The sequence below is a fragment of the Pagrus major genome, chromosome 2 (genome assembly GCF_040436345.1).
Source record: "Pagrus major chromosome 2, Pma_NU_1.0".
In the NCBI taxonomy this organism is placed as follows: Eukaryota; Metazoa; Chordata; class Actinopteri; order Spariformes; family Sparidae; genus Pagrus; species Pagrus major.
This window is the reverse complement of record NC_133216.1, coordinates 17,278,808-17,295,074: the sequence shown is the minus strand read 5'-3', so window position 1 is coordinate 17,295,074 and position 16,267 is coordinate 17,278,808. Positions and strand designations below refer to the sequence as shown.

General features: G+C 41.8%; 1 protein-coding gene across 1 annotated transcript; it reads left to right on the top strand.

Moving 5' to 3' along the window:
* Positions 1–305: 305 nt before the first annotated feature.
* Positions 306–11,613, top strand: ccdc92ba (coiled-coil domain containing 92Ba). Its single transcript, XM_073481607.1, has 4 exons — positions 306–327; positions 700–840; positions 7,453–7,500; positions 10,907–11,613. The coding sequence occupies exons 2-4, from the start codon at positions 708–710 to the stop codon at positions 11,611–11,613; spliced, it is 888 nt and encodes a 295-aa protein (XP_073337708.1). The 5' UTR covers positions 306–327; positions 700–707.
* Positions 11,614–16,267: the final 4,654 nt, after the last annotated feature.

Below are 16,267 nucleotides of genomic sequence, written 5' to 3'. Positions count from 1 at the left end.
AAAAAAAAAAAAATGGACTGCGCACTCTCCTCCGGGGCTTTCATACTGAGCGATCTGACAACATCCTCCTCCTGGTGATGCTCGGATGTAGCAGCAAGGAGCGGTTTTGCCGGAGGAGCGCGGTGCCGTGTCGCATTTTTACGCAGCGATCCAGCCTCGAATCAAACGGCGTCACATGCAGCTGGAAAAGCGCTTCACCGCTTCAGATACGATGCGCTCGGGTGGATGCGGCAGCCCACAGGATTTGGACCAGCGCTGGAGGACAGCATGGACGTTTTTATAACGAAGCGTATCTATTAGATTTTGGCACTTAACATCAATTTAAAGGTAAGCAGAGGCATTTGCATCGACTTGTTCTCAAATGAAAACAGCCGAGTTATTGATCTTGCTGCACCCCTGACAGGAGGGGTATGCTTTCATCCATTTCTTGTTGATTTCTCTGGTCATCAATACCTTATTTATAGCTCCCACATGACCTCGATACAGAACCTGCACTTCCCTCTCTGCAGGGCTGACACAAGCAATATCCACACTGTCAGAAAGTGACATTTAAGCAGCTGGAGTTCAGTGCTACAGTGTGATATAAAGTTGGAGACTAGTCTCATGCTGGAGGAGTAAACAATAAAAACCAGCCCCATCCTTCTGATCTGATTCCCTCCCTCTGTCTCTCTCTCTCTCTCTCTCTCTCTCTCTCTCCAGACTCAGCCATGGCTGATGAGAGCAGCCTGTCTCGGCAGGTCGCGAGCGTGGAGAGGAGCGTGGTGTTCCTCAGGCAGGAGCACCTCACCTTACTCCACGGCCTCCACCTGGAGATCCTCTCCCTGCAGAAACGATGCTCAGGTGAGGGACACGCTGGCTCCTGTTCTTACTGGGTGACCCTGAAATTCACATTTAGGAGGCCACTTCCTGACCTATTCAGTCACCATCTTCTTATAATAAAGGCTAATTCTGTATGTATATCACTAACACTAAAGAAGAGTTAAGAGATTCCCTGTAGAGATCTATATTTTAATAAGAGCTGCAGGGATGAAAGTATGAAAAAGAAAAGCAGAAAAAACATCACATTTTAGCAGCCAAAACCGTGAAATAGTTAGAAATCGTGTGTCGATAATTAACAAACCATTTCAGCTCCAATAATGAGCTCACGTTTAACTGAAGGATTTCTTTGTTTGATGCCCTCCTAGTGTTGTGTGCTTCTCAGGTCTTTATTAATCAGCGAGGACCCCTCTCATTCACCCCCCTACCCTCAGAGAGAAGACTTACAGAGGTTTTTAATTAAAGACGTGATGTGTTATTGGAAAGAAGACAGTTCAGTGAGGCGTTTTAACTCTGTGATAACCCATCAAGCCTGCACACAGATGTTTTTACGACTCTATCGAGGCAGAGCCTTGTTTTCAATAATTTCAGATTGATTTGATGGACTGCAAATGATCTGCTTTTGTGTTACAATCTGCAGTTAAGAAATCCTCATGTGCATACAGGCCTCATTGTTCCTCTAATGTGTGCGTCTGCACCATCAATCAAAGCCAGACAGTGACTACATGGTGATGTCATGCTACGATTCCTGTAGCTTGCATCATTTCCTGTTTCAGGCCTAATGGATATGCCATCCATTTAATCAAGCAAGCAAGTGCACTCGCATGTTGTGCAGGGTTTCTTTTTGATTTCATTAATTCCCTGGAGGCTTTCCCTTATCCTTTACTAATATGATTACAGATCTAAGCTGAACAGTCACTCAAACCTAAACCTGGTCATTATTTTAACCTAAAACCTTAAAGTCAAGCCTTTACCCCATAATTAATATTTAACCTTGTATGGGGCAGATTTGTGTCCACACAATGGAGGAGAGTTTCCTCATGTGACTGAAAATAAAAACAGAATAAAAAGTACATACACACACAGAAAAACATACATGCATACACACAAATAAAATACACAAAGAACACAGTGTACATGAAGGTTAATCCATAGATTGTATAGCTTCAGTAATCCATATGAATGGGATTGTGGTTAACAAATTCATGAGAGGAGAGCAGGGGGGAAGGGGTTTGTGTGTGTGTGTGTGTGTGTGTGTGTGTGTGTGTGTGTGTGTGTGTGTGTGTGTGTGTGTGTGTGACAGACAGGGTGGGATGGCTCAGAGCCAATATGACCAGTTGTGTAGAAAATGACTCCCTCCATCACTGTGTAGTTCTGTTGCAAGATCACATCTGGTCAGTTAGGCTGTGATTGGTGGTTACAGTGTGTTGTGTGTGTGTGTTTGTGTGTGTGTGGTGTTGTGAGACAGAGAGAGAGAGAGACCAACAAAGAGACTGTGTGTATTTCTTATTGTTTGCTCGTCCTCTCCTCCTCTCTGTCTCCCGGGGTCTCCCACTGTGAACGCAAAGGGAGGCCCAAATACTGCTGTTACAGAGTGTTTATTATTTTGTCCACACTGAGTTAAAGTTATATTTATGTCAGCTCCAAGAAAAACAGGACAATGTGCGGTCAAACCTTCAGAAAGACAATAGTTTTCATTATAGAAGAGATGTAATCAATGGAGACGTCTCCAGAGAACTTCTCTGCATTTTCTCAGTGGCAACAAACAAACATATTCCTTCCTCAGCATCCTGCAGCTGCAGGAGTCATTAATCTGCTCCCTAGTTTGTATCTGCCTATAATACAGCCTTTCATTTCCACATCCCTCAGAGGTTTCTGTGGGACATTATTACACCACACTCACTAAAAACACACATCTCTCTCTGCTGAACATCTTTAAAGCTTCTTATGGTGCGATGAGTGAAAATCAGTTAAAGGGTTCTGCAGGCAAATGTCTTTTTAACGGCAAAGTCAGATCAAATAGCCATTACGTACCCATCGCAGATTTGCAGTATGCAAGGCAAGGTTCAGGCAAACTGAAAAGACACATTTAGATCACATTTATAAGAGTAAAATACAATCCAAGAAGCCTTTATTTAAATGGGCTGAGAGCTGAGAACTGGAGCAGACTTCAAGTTCTCTGGGAGTTTGTTCCAGATATGTAGAGCTCAAAAACTGAATGTTACATCTCCGTGTTTAGTTTTGACTGTAGGGACAGTAAGCTGACCTGTCCAGGACGATTTGAAAGCTCTGGATGGTTCATAAAGTCGCAGCAGATCAGAAATGTTTCCGGCCTTAAATCATTCAGTGCTTTGTAAACAAACAGTAGAATCATAAAATCAATTCTTGGACAAACAGGAAGTCAGTGTAAAGATCTGAGAACTGGACTGATGTGATCCTCTGTCTTGGTCTTAGTGAAGACTCCAGCAGCAGCGTTTTGAACCAGCTGCTGTCTGATCGACTCTGTAAAGACAATGTTACATTCGTCAAGCCTACTGCAGATAAACTCCTGGAGTCTAAATCCTGATGAGACATAAGGTGATAGCAGGGTGATTTTATAATTGTCTTAATGTGGATGGTGAAATTAAGTCTATGATTACACATTTGGCTTGGTTTGTGGTCTGACTGAAGCTGAAGCGACTGAAGCTGAGCACTGACCCTTGCATGTGTCCTACTAACGCAGAGGATGATGAGGCGCTCTGCGTGGATGGTAGTGCAGGGTCTCAGAGTGCTGGGCTCTGGCCAGACTCCTGCTACTTGCAGATTTATTGCCTGACAGGCGGCTCTCCTGTTTGTTTGAGGTCTTGTAGGTGCTGATCATACTGTACATGTTAGCTTTGTCTTGTTGTCGACTCCTTTGGGTCAGAGGTAAAGTGGTGTCATTCCCGCACAGTACATTCACTTCGACATTCACCTCTAAATGGTGGATTTTGGTTTCAAGCACTGCAATTTTCTGTAGATGTTTGTCAGAGTCCTCCACAACAGTCTGGCTGTTCACACTATTTATTTATTTATTATGATACTGTGCTCTCCTCTTATTTGGTATCGTATTGTATTGTACCGTTTTGTATCGTATCGTATTGCATCGCATCGAAAATTGCAAACTCTTAAAACAGTTATTATAATTCTACTTGCATTTGGAGCTGTTATTTTTAGTCTGTATATACAGTAAAGTCTGCTTCTTGTTCACATGGATGTTTCCTTGTGGAAGACCTTGAAGGTCAAAACGTGTCACACTCACTGGAACAGAAGGAAAAATAGTTTTAGATTCAGTAATAAACTAATTGTTGTTTCTGTAAATATCCACTGTAAACTCCTTGAAATCCTTCTTCTAGTCACAACTTGGCAGCTGACCATGTTTATACATGTTGCCAGCATGTATAACTTGAAGTCATCCTCTCAGTTTTTGGCTTGGTTTCAAAGAGCTTTACAGATATAATTTGAGGTGATGAGGAGTCTGGAGGATGGCTCTGAGGCTGGGTGCTGATTGGCTAATGCGGTTTGCAGGTGTGAGAGAGGCGTTTGCTGCCAGCTCACTGATGTGCAGCCTGGAAGGGTACTGCAAGGTTGAGCTGACGATGTTACCGTGCACATTAGCGCTGCCTTTTTACTGCTGACCTCTGTTTTATTGTTCTAAACTCTCTGTTTCATCAGCATAAAGCCGATCACGTCTCCGTCTCCTTGAACTACGAGCTAAATCAATTTTTGTCTTTTTGAAATGGCTTTTTCTTATAATGTGTTTATAACGTGTCATGGCAATCAATTTGGCGTGTGTCCTTTAAGATATCTGTGCAGCATCCAAGGTCGAGCTATGAAACAAAAACCTTGAATGCTCAGTGAGGCTGGAGGAGATAAGCCTGACCTACAAACATTACACATTCTGGAAATGTGCTGAGCGCCTCGTTTTCATTGTTTGACTGTTGTTTTAAGAAATAGCTCCTTGAGCTGACTCCCTGCTGTTAGATTAACTTGAAAAGTGCTTCTGGCAGTTGTGAATGAGGATAATGACTAGAGAACAGGACTCAGGGTCTCCCACCGTTGGCAGTCAGTGCAATAATTAACAACTAATCAGACTGTCTGGAACTGCTTGTTAAGGGTCCCTCCTTCCCTCCTTTCCTCTCCTTCCTTCCTTCCTTCCTTCCCTACTGTCTTTCTTCCTACCCTTCTCATCCTTTCTGTCTTTCTCTCTCCATGCCAGCTGCATGGGTGGGTGTGTTATGCTGACTGCAGAGGAAGGAGAAAGGGTGTGACAGGGAGAGCAAGAGGAGAAGAAAGGCCAGGAATAACACATGTGCTGCTCCACATTGATCTCCTTTTGATTACAAAATGCAAAAAAATCCCACAATATTTTAAAGTATTTTGTATTTTTAAGTGAACATCTACGTAAGTGAGAGTTAAAGATTAAAAATGTTGTCTTTCTCTATTTTTAGAATTAAACTAGTTTACGATCACCATGGTTGACTGAGCAGGCCCATATTTCTGGCAAAGGGAAATAGGGCAAATCTCTACCACACACACAAACAAACGCACACACACACACACACACACACATATATTTCAGTGTTCGAGCGTGTGCTGAAAGCTGAAAGTGGAGTTTTATCTGCAGTCAGGCCTTTCTGAATTACCATCAAGATGACTGACAGGCCAGACACAAGCAGCAGTCTGACCCAGGCAACCCTGTCAGAGATGCTTAAGCTGAAATATTTTTATATCAGGGAAAAAATCCAACACTGCTAATAACCAGTCTGATACATTATCTCCTCAAAAACATCAACCATTAGTCGAGATATAATCCACCCAGTGCCTAAAAATGCCAGATATTGTGTCACGTAATGTTCGGATAATCCTAATAATGTTCACTTCACTGGGCTCTATTATTACCTCCTCCAGTAAAGTAGCAAAAAAGTCACACAATCAAGTTTGTGATCAAACTGTCCAATAAATTTCAGATAGACAAGCTGCTGAGTGCACAACGTCTGTCTCTGTTTTAATGGGACGAGATAAAATGATTCTAAGGCGTCCACTATTGCAAGACATATGCAAGTATGAACATATCTCACGGTTATCCTGGATGCTTTTTAGCTTGAATCTGTCGTATTTTTTTACAAATTACATTTAACTTGTTTTTTTGGAGGATGCAATGTGCAAGATATATTTCAGCCATGGTGACAGGCTTAGACAATTCAAAATAAATCAGGAGACCATTATAGGAGATTTTTGAAGTCATTAAAGGTGCAATATGTAAGACATTTAGCTTAAAACACTCAAAAAGAAACTACAATTATCAACAGAATGTGAAGAAATAACAGTTTTGACATCATATCAAAGACGTGTGTGTATTATGTTGCAGAGATATCTACTGAAGTTAGCATGCTAAGCTTTGAGCTCCCAGTCCAGACTGCTAGCTGCACGGCTAACTGAGCTAACTGGCTGACAGCGTATAAAGTTACCAGTTAGCAGTTATGCTGGTGATATGCTGCCCCCCATCTGTATGCACTCTAGAGGACACCAAGTCAGACGTATGGCACCTTTAATCTGAGGATTTTCACGATTATCTCGATTCAAGATTATCCTGATAATGAAAATACGAATCTTTTATCGTCCCATCCCTAATCAATATCCAGAAGAAACACAAACTGCACAAGCAGAAAGTCGGCAGCTGCAGTTGCAGGTTGTCCAGTTATTGGAAGGTAGCTGGTTTGAATCCCGGGCTGCATGTCAAAGTATACTTGAGCAAGACACTGAACTCCAAATTGCTCCTGATGAGCAGTTGGCACTTTGCATGGCAGCCTCTGCCCTCAGTGTATGAATGTGTGTGTAAATGTGACAAGTGTCGTAAAGTGCTTTGAGCGGTCAGTAGACTGAATTAGTGCTGTAGAAATGCAAGTCCATTTAGTGTAGAAAGTCAACCAGCTTTATATATTTGTTATAAGAAATCACATGAGAACATCTGTGTCGAGCAGTTCTCTGTATAAAACCTAAATATATCATCTTGTAATTCATCAGTCTGCAGAATGTTTTAGTGTGAAACTGTAAAAAAACTGTGAAAATGCCTGAAATGTGCCACAACACTGTGTAAAGTGTTATTCAGCCACATCAGATGTTTTGATTAATGCGGCTCTGCTTACGTTTCTTAATGAAAAGCATTTCCTATTTGTTTAGATTGCATTCCCACTTGATTGCACAGCCTGTAGTTTTTATTTAAGTGAATATTGATTTCAGTGAGGAGTGCTAGAAATGCTAATATGTCTTACCGAGGTTACAGTAAAGGACGTATTCTTTCCTCCAGACTGTGACAAGTAATGCAACATTATTGGCCGAGTCCCTGACACACAGTCTTTGATGTAAAGTTTCAGATTTAGCTTCATAAATTATGTATGAGCCCACTGAAAATGTGCTAGAAAACTGCACCGAGCATCTGTTATGTTCTCCAGCAGCAGCAAACAGAAAATGTCAGCTTACAGCCTTAATAAGACATTTCAGCGCCATAGAGTATCTAAATCGAAGCTCTAACAATGTGATTTCATGTGGGGTTTATGTCTATATTACTGTCTCTTTAACTCCTCTGTGTTTTTGTCTTTCTCTTGTGGTTTTCAGAGTTGACAAGTGAGCTGAAGGTGAATCCTCCTGGCAGAAGCCAAATAGGTTTGTAAAAAAACTTCCATCTTCCTTCATGCATCTGTTTTTCTTCCTCACCCACCTCCATCATGAATCAGCTCCCCGTCTGTCAAGTCAATTTTATTTATATAGCCCAGGAGCACAAATCACAGTTTGCCTCAAGGGACTTTACAAAATCTACAGCGTACAACAGCCTCTGTCCTTAGACCCTCGAGTCAGATGAGGAAAAACACCCCAGAAAAGCCTTTTAATGAGGAGAAAAAGGAAGAAACCTCATGAAAAGCAACAGAGGAGGGAGTCATCTCCCAAGATGCACACGCAACATCGTGTATACAGAAGAAATCAGCAAAAAATCACAATGTTTGAACATTTTGGAGACAAAAATACAGACAGTCAATCAAAGGCCTCTTCATTATGTGATGATTTATTATGTACACCTGTACAGTCTAATGCAGTCCAATAAAACAGCTCTTCTATGAATTCAGCATGTCAGTAGTGTAGTTACCGATTTTATTTAATCTTAATAATAAACAACACCACCTCCTCTCAACCATGGAGACCTGGAAGGAAACAGAAGAGGCAGAACAGCATTCACACAGACGAGAGGAGAGACAGAGACACAGAAACAAAAAGAAGAGGGGATGCTGAATCTCCCAGTGGACAAAGGATCCTGATTCAAACAACTGGCTGAGGCACCCAGGAGACAAGAGCGGCCCCTTGATGGCTCATGGTCCAGCAGACAATCTGTGTCCGGCTCCCATCCCCCAGGGTAAAGATCCCAGTCAGCCACCTTCCTCCCTCTTCTCATCCTCCAGGACCAAACACAAACCAAATCAGGCAGTTTTCAAGTGCATCTGTGTTTTCCTATATGTGTCTATTAGTTCTGTTACACATATGTGCGATTTCCCTGCGTGACAAAAATTGGTCACAGCTGTATGGGGGGGGCCACACGCTCACTGTGAAGATACTGCACAGACAGCACGCCTCAACATATTTGGCTCACAACTGACATGAGCAGGACCGTTTGTGGTGTCTGGATGCAGGGATGCAGAGATAGGCACCATTTTGTCACAGCGAATTAGAGACAGACCGGGGAAAGAGAAGTCAAAAGGCTGTGTGAGAGTGTGAATATGTGTGTGTGTGTGCTTGTAGAGAGAAAAGGGGGGAGTCGTGCTTGGCTGCATTACTCAGCTATTAGCCCTCATCTCCTTTTCCAAGACAGGTTATCCCCCGATCCATCGATACAGCCCAACCCTCTGTTCTCCTCCCACCCTGACAAATTGATCCATCCTCATTTTCTTTCCCTGCTCTCGTTTTTCCCTCGTCGTCCCAGTGGGGGTGTCAACTTACAGACTTTGCTGAGAACAAGAGAGACGTAGAGCTGGGAAAAAAGAGAGAGAGGAAGAGGTGGAAGGAGAGATGTAATGAGAGGTAGCGAGGAGGGCGATTAAGGGAAAAGACAAGGCGGCGGAGTGCAGTCAGCTGCAGACATGGAGGAGGGGAGAGGGGTATGGAGCGATATGAAGATCACATTAGGTAGTCTATAGTTAGCATATGAGCTCAGCTGGGTGTGGTGATGGGCGACAGAAAACCTGAGACTGATCGGTCGTCGGAGGATCAATCCTGGAAGACTGAGGATTGAAGAAAGGGATATGAGACGAAGAAAACTCTGAGATGAAAAAGGACTTAGTATGATGAAAGAGAAGTTATGCAGACTGAAAATAATGTAAAAAAGACGAGTGATTAGAGAGGAAGCTCATAAAGCAATCAAGATGTCGTGGATCCAACATCAAACCCGGAGCTTTTATCAATGTATGAAGCACCCTCTTACATTTAAGCCTAATATGGATTCCAGGCTTTATAGCTTCACCTCCCGCACTCACCGAGCCTCCCATCGCCTTTTTGGATTCTCCTACCCAGAAACCTGACCTATTTCTATGGGCGGAGGCATCAGCGCCGGCCTCTGTGGATGTAATCTCCCTCTCCTCTGGCAGGCTGCAGCTCAGTCAGCCCTGAGGTTGCTGCACTGGCTTTTCATCCACACCTCCTCCACGTCTCCTCTGGGGAATTTTAGTGGAATGAAAGAGCACAATTGTTGTCTACAGAAGCAAAAAACCAACAAAGAGCAGCAGCATACTCCGTTAAACCTGACCTTGGCGGAGAGGGTGAAGTTCATGTCGAGAGGAGGCCCCACGTCGTGTTTTGTGTCTTGGGAACAATGCCTGAATCAGCACGAGCAGATATTACAGAATTCAGTCAGCGGGCTATTTTGATGTGAGAATATATCAGATTGCAACAACTAGCTTTAAGTACATGCTGTCATGTATCTGTGGTGCACGTTGATCTAAGTGGCACTAACGAGGGTTAAACTCAAAACACCATAAAGTGATCTGTGCTGGCTTTTATCTCCCTTCTTCCACTCCATTTAACTCTCAAATGCTGTTGATCGATTCATCGTTCAAGTAATTTATCATGTAATGAATGTTTTTTCTGTTTCATATCAATGTAAATGTGAGGTGTATATTTGGGTTTTTGACTGTTCACACATCGCGTTTGACTCTGGGAAATTGTGATGGTGATACAATTATTTTTGTGCATAAATTCTTCATGCACCGCGATTCTCTCTTGACAGATTGTGTCTCAGTGCAGAAAAGTCAGTGATTGGCAGATTTAAACCCAGTTCTTTTATATTATATATATATCAGAAATAAATCAAATCAAAGGTGCCTATAGATTCCCACCACTGATCAATAGATATTAACATGTTCATTTGTTTTTTTGTAAATATTAATTAGGTAGAGACATAGTAAACTAACAATATCATTGCATTGATACCTTGTTTAAATCTGCACATGACAATAAAGCCCTTGAATTCATGCATATTGAGATATTTGTTCAGGTATGTAAAATTACATGAACTGTAATGTAAAGTCCAACTTGGAAGTACTTGTCATACAGCTATCTTCAGAACAAGTCCTAAAACATGATGACACTCAATGATGAAGAACGAATAATGATATATTGCCCAGCTCTAGTGCAGCCTGACAATTGATTACCCTTCCAATATGTGCGTAATCTCCATCTCTAAGCCCACCATACTCCATACAGCTCACAGATAATCCTCATCTGGTGATTTTCCAGACACTCCGACTTCTTTCAGTCTATATTTAACTGAGTGGATTGCAGCCTGAATATGATCTGCACAATCTCAGTTGTGCCTCTATGATCATATGTGCCGAGGATTAGAGCTGCTTTAGATAAACTGCACTGCCTCTATAGTGTACAGCATGTATTGAACTGTGTGTGTATGCTGTGTATTGTTAATAAGTGTGCTGATTTTGTTTGACACTTTTGTAGGTTGTGGAAAAAGCATTCAGATTACTCACGTATGTTCATAATTAACACGAGCACTTCTGGTCCATCTCTGTGTCAGAGTTGCAGGAGGAAGAGGAGCTCCTGGAGGCCAGCTGCCGGCGCTTGGAAAACCGCCTGGCCGAGCGCGATTGCACCTTAGGAGAGCTTCGTAAGGAGCTGGGTCACAAAGGGGCTTTGGTGGGAGCCCTCCGAGCCAATCTCAAGGAAAAGGAGCGCCACTTCCTGGAGGAGCTGAAGCGCCGCAGCCACTGCTCCACCATCCTCAACACGGAGCTGCAGAAACAAACCGAGGCAGCAGCATACCTCTCCTTCCAGCTGCATGCTGCCAGGCAGAAACTGCACCACCAGAGGATGCAGCAGAGGCAGGGACTCCTCGCCAGAGCCAACAGTCAGGGGCCTCAGTGCGGTGCCGAGCTGAACTCTCCACAGATGCCGTCGGGAGCCTCCCCTTCCTCTCCTGTGGTTAAACCCAAGCGTAAGAGTGCTCGGGCGTCTTCAAGAGTGGAGCGTGCCCGGGAGTGTGTGCCCATAGAGAAAGTGATGGGCCCTGCAGAGCCCACAGCCATGCCGGACCCCGCGCTCTTCCTCCACCCTCGAAGGCACCGAGCTCGCTCCAGGCACACACAAAGACAGCCTCCACTGGGCCTGGAGAAGGAGGATGAGGAGGATGGAGGTGGAGAAGGGCCAGTGGAGCCCCAGGAAGAAGCTGCCAGACTGGTGTCCTCAGCTGCAGCGCCCCCTGCTGCTGAGACGAAGGCAGATTAGCGACTACTGTGACCTGTGCTTTTAAAAATGATTATCTTCTGTCAGACTGTTAATGCTGTTAACTGTTGTTCTGCACCTTGACTGAATTGATACTGAGACTGGTTTTATCTATTGAATTATATCACACTTATCGTAGACACTTTTTTAATATGGACTTTGATATAACCTTAAATAACTTGCAAAGCAAAACTCAGTGTCACTTTAAGTCAGTCTAAATGAAGTTAGATGAATTATCTGTTTACACTGGTGTCACATGCTCAGTATACTGTGGGGCCTTATTTCAAAGCAGCCCCTGTTTGGCTTTATGTTGACGGTGAGTTTGAACATGGTAGCAGCCATTTTTAGGCTGCACCAGGAGCAATGTTGTGTGGCCCGACCAACTGTGACCCTTCAAGGCTGATCATAAATCAACCACGTGACCAAACGTTTGTGTGGCCCTGACTGAGGCACAGCTGCAAATATCTGAAGGTGTGTGCACGTCTGCGTGAGTCCGCCATGTGAAAAAATATAAACTGGTAGGAAGTGTTTTCTAGTCACGTCGACAAAAACAGGAACAGATAACTTACAATAATTTTATTTCTTGTCTGAAATTTAAATGCTGACTGCTGCTGCAAAAGAAATGCACACTTTATACGTTTGACACAGACAATATTCATATCTAATTTTATGGAAGATGTCCATAAAAATAATTTATTAGGACAAGATATCACAGTCCCTTTACCAGAACCCATAACCTCAACTGGTTATCTGGGCAACAACTGTCTAAACTCTAACATAAAGTCCTGACCTCAGTGACAGAAGGAGAAACACAAGACCTGCCAACAGTTGTATTTGTCTCAAACCAGTGTGCAACGTATTCAGTGCAGGTAAATGTAGCAACAATTCAACAATTCAGTTAGCTAACTATGGGTTCAAGTGACTAAAAACAAACTTTAAAAAATAGATCACAACTTATTAAACTACACACGTATGTATTAACAATTAATTGATATGCTTAAAGTCAGACTAGGCCTGCAACTAATGATTATTTTTATCGTTATATTCTCAATTAATCCATTCATTGTTGGAAAGTGGTGAAAAGTGTCGATCCGTGTTTCCCAAAGCCCAAACTGTCAGTTAGTTTACTGTCGTAGGGCAGCGAAAAACAAAACAAAACAAAAAAAACAGAAAATATTCACATTAAAAAAGCTGGAATCAGATCATTTAGATTTACTTTAGATCTAGATTAGACAAACTGATGAATCGATTATCAGAACTAATTTAACAGTGAACAATTAATCGTTGCAGCTCTATTTCAGATCATGTTTACTGTAAAAATAAAAATACTTTTAAAAGAGACATATGACATAGAATACATACACATAGAGTATCAAAATATATAAATACCTAACTCAATTGAACCTAATTCTTCACCTCTCATTATTGCTAACAACAAACACACATTTTTCATAATTGTAGAATACGTTAAACATAATAAGTAGTTAATAAAGCAGCTGTTAAAGGAAAATCATCTCTTCAAAGACAAAAACTCACGTGTTGATTTATCGATGGTCGGACAGCAGCAGTGTTGGCTATGTTCAAACTTTCAACATTCAGTGTGTATGTTTTACTAAAAATACACAATGAGGCTCACGTGTGCTTCTCTGCCTCTGCTCAGTATAAACAAGTCATGTTAAGGTGATGATAAGTTCGTTGGACGTTGTGTTTCACTCAGGTGTGGTTTGTGTACAAAACACACACACACAAAACTACTTCTACTTCAAATGATTTGTGTTTGGGGTTGTTGGGGTTTCTTTTCACCTCAGGAAAACTGGACGGACGAGAACACGACCGGAGGTTTTGGCGTGTCTTGAACTGAAGCGTCATCCTTTTCCACTTTTACAGAAATTCCCAAAGCAGCTGTGACGAAATGACACCAAGACAGTGACTGTGTACTGTAAATGACAGGAAGACAGGCTCAGCAGAAAACTGTGTGTGTGTGTGTGTGTGTGTGTGTGTATGTGTGTGTGTCCTCTGTTATCAAAACACATGCACATGGTGGCCCCTAGCGTAACAGGGAGCAAATGGCATCTTGAAACAAAAAAAGCAGTAAAAGAAAGATAAAATCTCACTTTAATTGACTATACTTTAATGTAGGACACACTTCTTATGTTATTGCTTCATCGTTGTTTATTTAGTTCCCTGCACTGTAATTACTGCCTTATAATAGAGGAGGCGTGGACGTAAGAAATGCAGTGTGGAAACTTAAGGTATTGTTCTTTTGTTTCTGAAACTCTTTTATTAGACTCTTTGGGTTTGGGGTATATTACTGTATGTAATGTGTCACCTCAGTTATTTTGGATTCACGGTGTACTTGAGCCATGATGTAACTGAGCAGCAGTAACTGCAGTCTTTGAAATGAGCCTTCCTGTAGGACTGAATTTAATTGTGATCGGCCGCTGTGAGGCTTTTCTCACAGTTTAGTTTAGTTTTTTCGCAGTATATCCTCAATGAAGCAATATATCGATATATTTATATATTATTAGTCGGTCACGTCAGCTGGTTTAAGGGCACTCGAAGTGTTAAAATAGATTTTATGATTGTTTGACTTTCTATTTTGTAATTATTGAGCCCAGTATGTTTGCTTAATTGAAATGTCTGATGGATTGTTTTTATTTCTGTTGATTGTCACTGAATCTTAAATGCTTATTATAGGAGGCATATTCAAGTGAGGACACGCTGCATGTGAAGCAACGTTAAAGGAGACATATTATGCTCATTTTCAGGTTCATAATTTTATTTGGGGTTACTACTAGAATAGGTTTATACGCTTTTTTTGTTTGTTTTAGCTCCTGTCTCTTTAAGGCCCGCCTCTTGAATACCCAGTCTGCTCTGATTGGTCAGCTCACACACGCCTGAGCCAGCACCGCTTACCGTATCGCCGGTCAACTCTGTTGTGTTTTCAGCTTCCAGTTAGCTTCACTTCTACCGTGAATATAGCATACATTATGCAAATGTGTGACATGGTGACTTAGTGTGATGTCAAGAAGTCACAGAATTAAATGCGGGACTACTGACGAGGCGTTTCAGGAGCAGTGTTTTCTGTGGGAGAGAGGAGCTTCCGTTGGTGCAGACTTCAGGCTTTTTAACTTTAACATGCACAAGAACCTATGTTACACACTGAAGGAGAGGGAAACAAGCATAAAAGGTCTCCTTTATTATGCCACATGAGACTGTCTGGATGAAAATGAACTGAACCTGTCTCCTTTTTGAGTAGAAATCCAAATGTGACAAGAGTTTTCATTCACCTCTCTGCTGGTAAGCCATTAGCATGACTCAGTGCACTATTCTTCCTCAAGTTTTACGAGACAGTGGGGCATAAAAGTACAAAGCTGTCTTGTTGAGAGCTATTTTTGTTTCCCAACAGGAATCCTGAACTTAGACTGTTAGACTTTCATGTCCTCATCGCTCCACATGTCATCCAAATGAAGCGGCAGGTAGATTAAACTCTCCATCCACCTTTCATAATCGACTTAACACCCCACATACATTTCAGCATCAACTGTCATTTTAGATGATGTATGCTTTGGTGTTATGTAACAACCTGGACAAATAATCAAAATACGGTTTGCCTGCTTTGAGGGAAAAATGCTAATGAGACCAAAGAGGCCCACCAGTAAAATTAACATGAAGACGGATGGTGTGATGCCTTAACGAAGATGTCTTTTCATGAATATTTCAGCTAGTAGATCTTCACAGCCTGATTTGCTTTTTCTACTTTTCAGAGCATCTCGCATCACTCAAAACGAAACAAGAAAGCAGATCATTTACTCACACCCACAGGGAATGTCTTCCATCTTTATTAAACGCCTATATACAGAAATAACCCCGATCCTCATAATAATAATAATGACAGGAAGTGTCAGCAGCAGCGTCGTCTCCAGGTCTCGTCCTTGGTTGAGGTCGTATAAGTTTATTTTGCATCTTTCAGTGGACTGTGTGTGGCGCCATAAAGCGTCTTGTTTGACATGTTACTTGGTCTCTAGCAATAACGCTGTGTGGTACTCAACAGAGAGACGTTGCTCTGGCTCGTTGTATGGTTTGGTCCTCGGGTGAGCATAAGCTACTGACTGATTACCGCATATACTGTGTTAGCTTCCTATAGTGATCTACTGTACACATAATTGGAATAAAATGAAGGATTGTCTAGTCTGCTGCCTGCTCCTTATTGTTGCCTGAACGTTTACCTGAAAACCTGATTTAAAAGAAAGAGTGAATAAATTTGCAGGTGATTAAATGATGGCGCTGGATCATTTTTCTGTTTTTTTTGTGGATAACTTTTTGATTGTATTTTCAGAAAAATCTGCATTTATACAATAATTGCACTCGTAGGTTGCCTAATAGATGCATAAAACAGCACACACACATCAACAACAACCAAATAAAGCAATGTTTGTTATTTTAATAGCTAAAGTTGGTCTGGTTGGAGTCTTAAATATCAAAAAATCATTATTATAAGACAAAAACATAATATGATATGGGAGTAATTCATCGTTAAAGCTGTAAAAATATGGCACTAAAATGTATTTAAATGAGATTTTCTCTGACATTAATTAACTACAGCAGATCAGTGTAAACAATAAAATATTATTCAGGTCATTTAGAAATGTGAAGT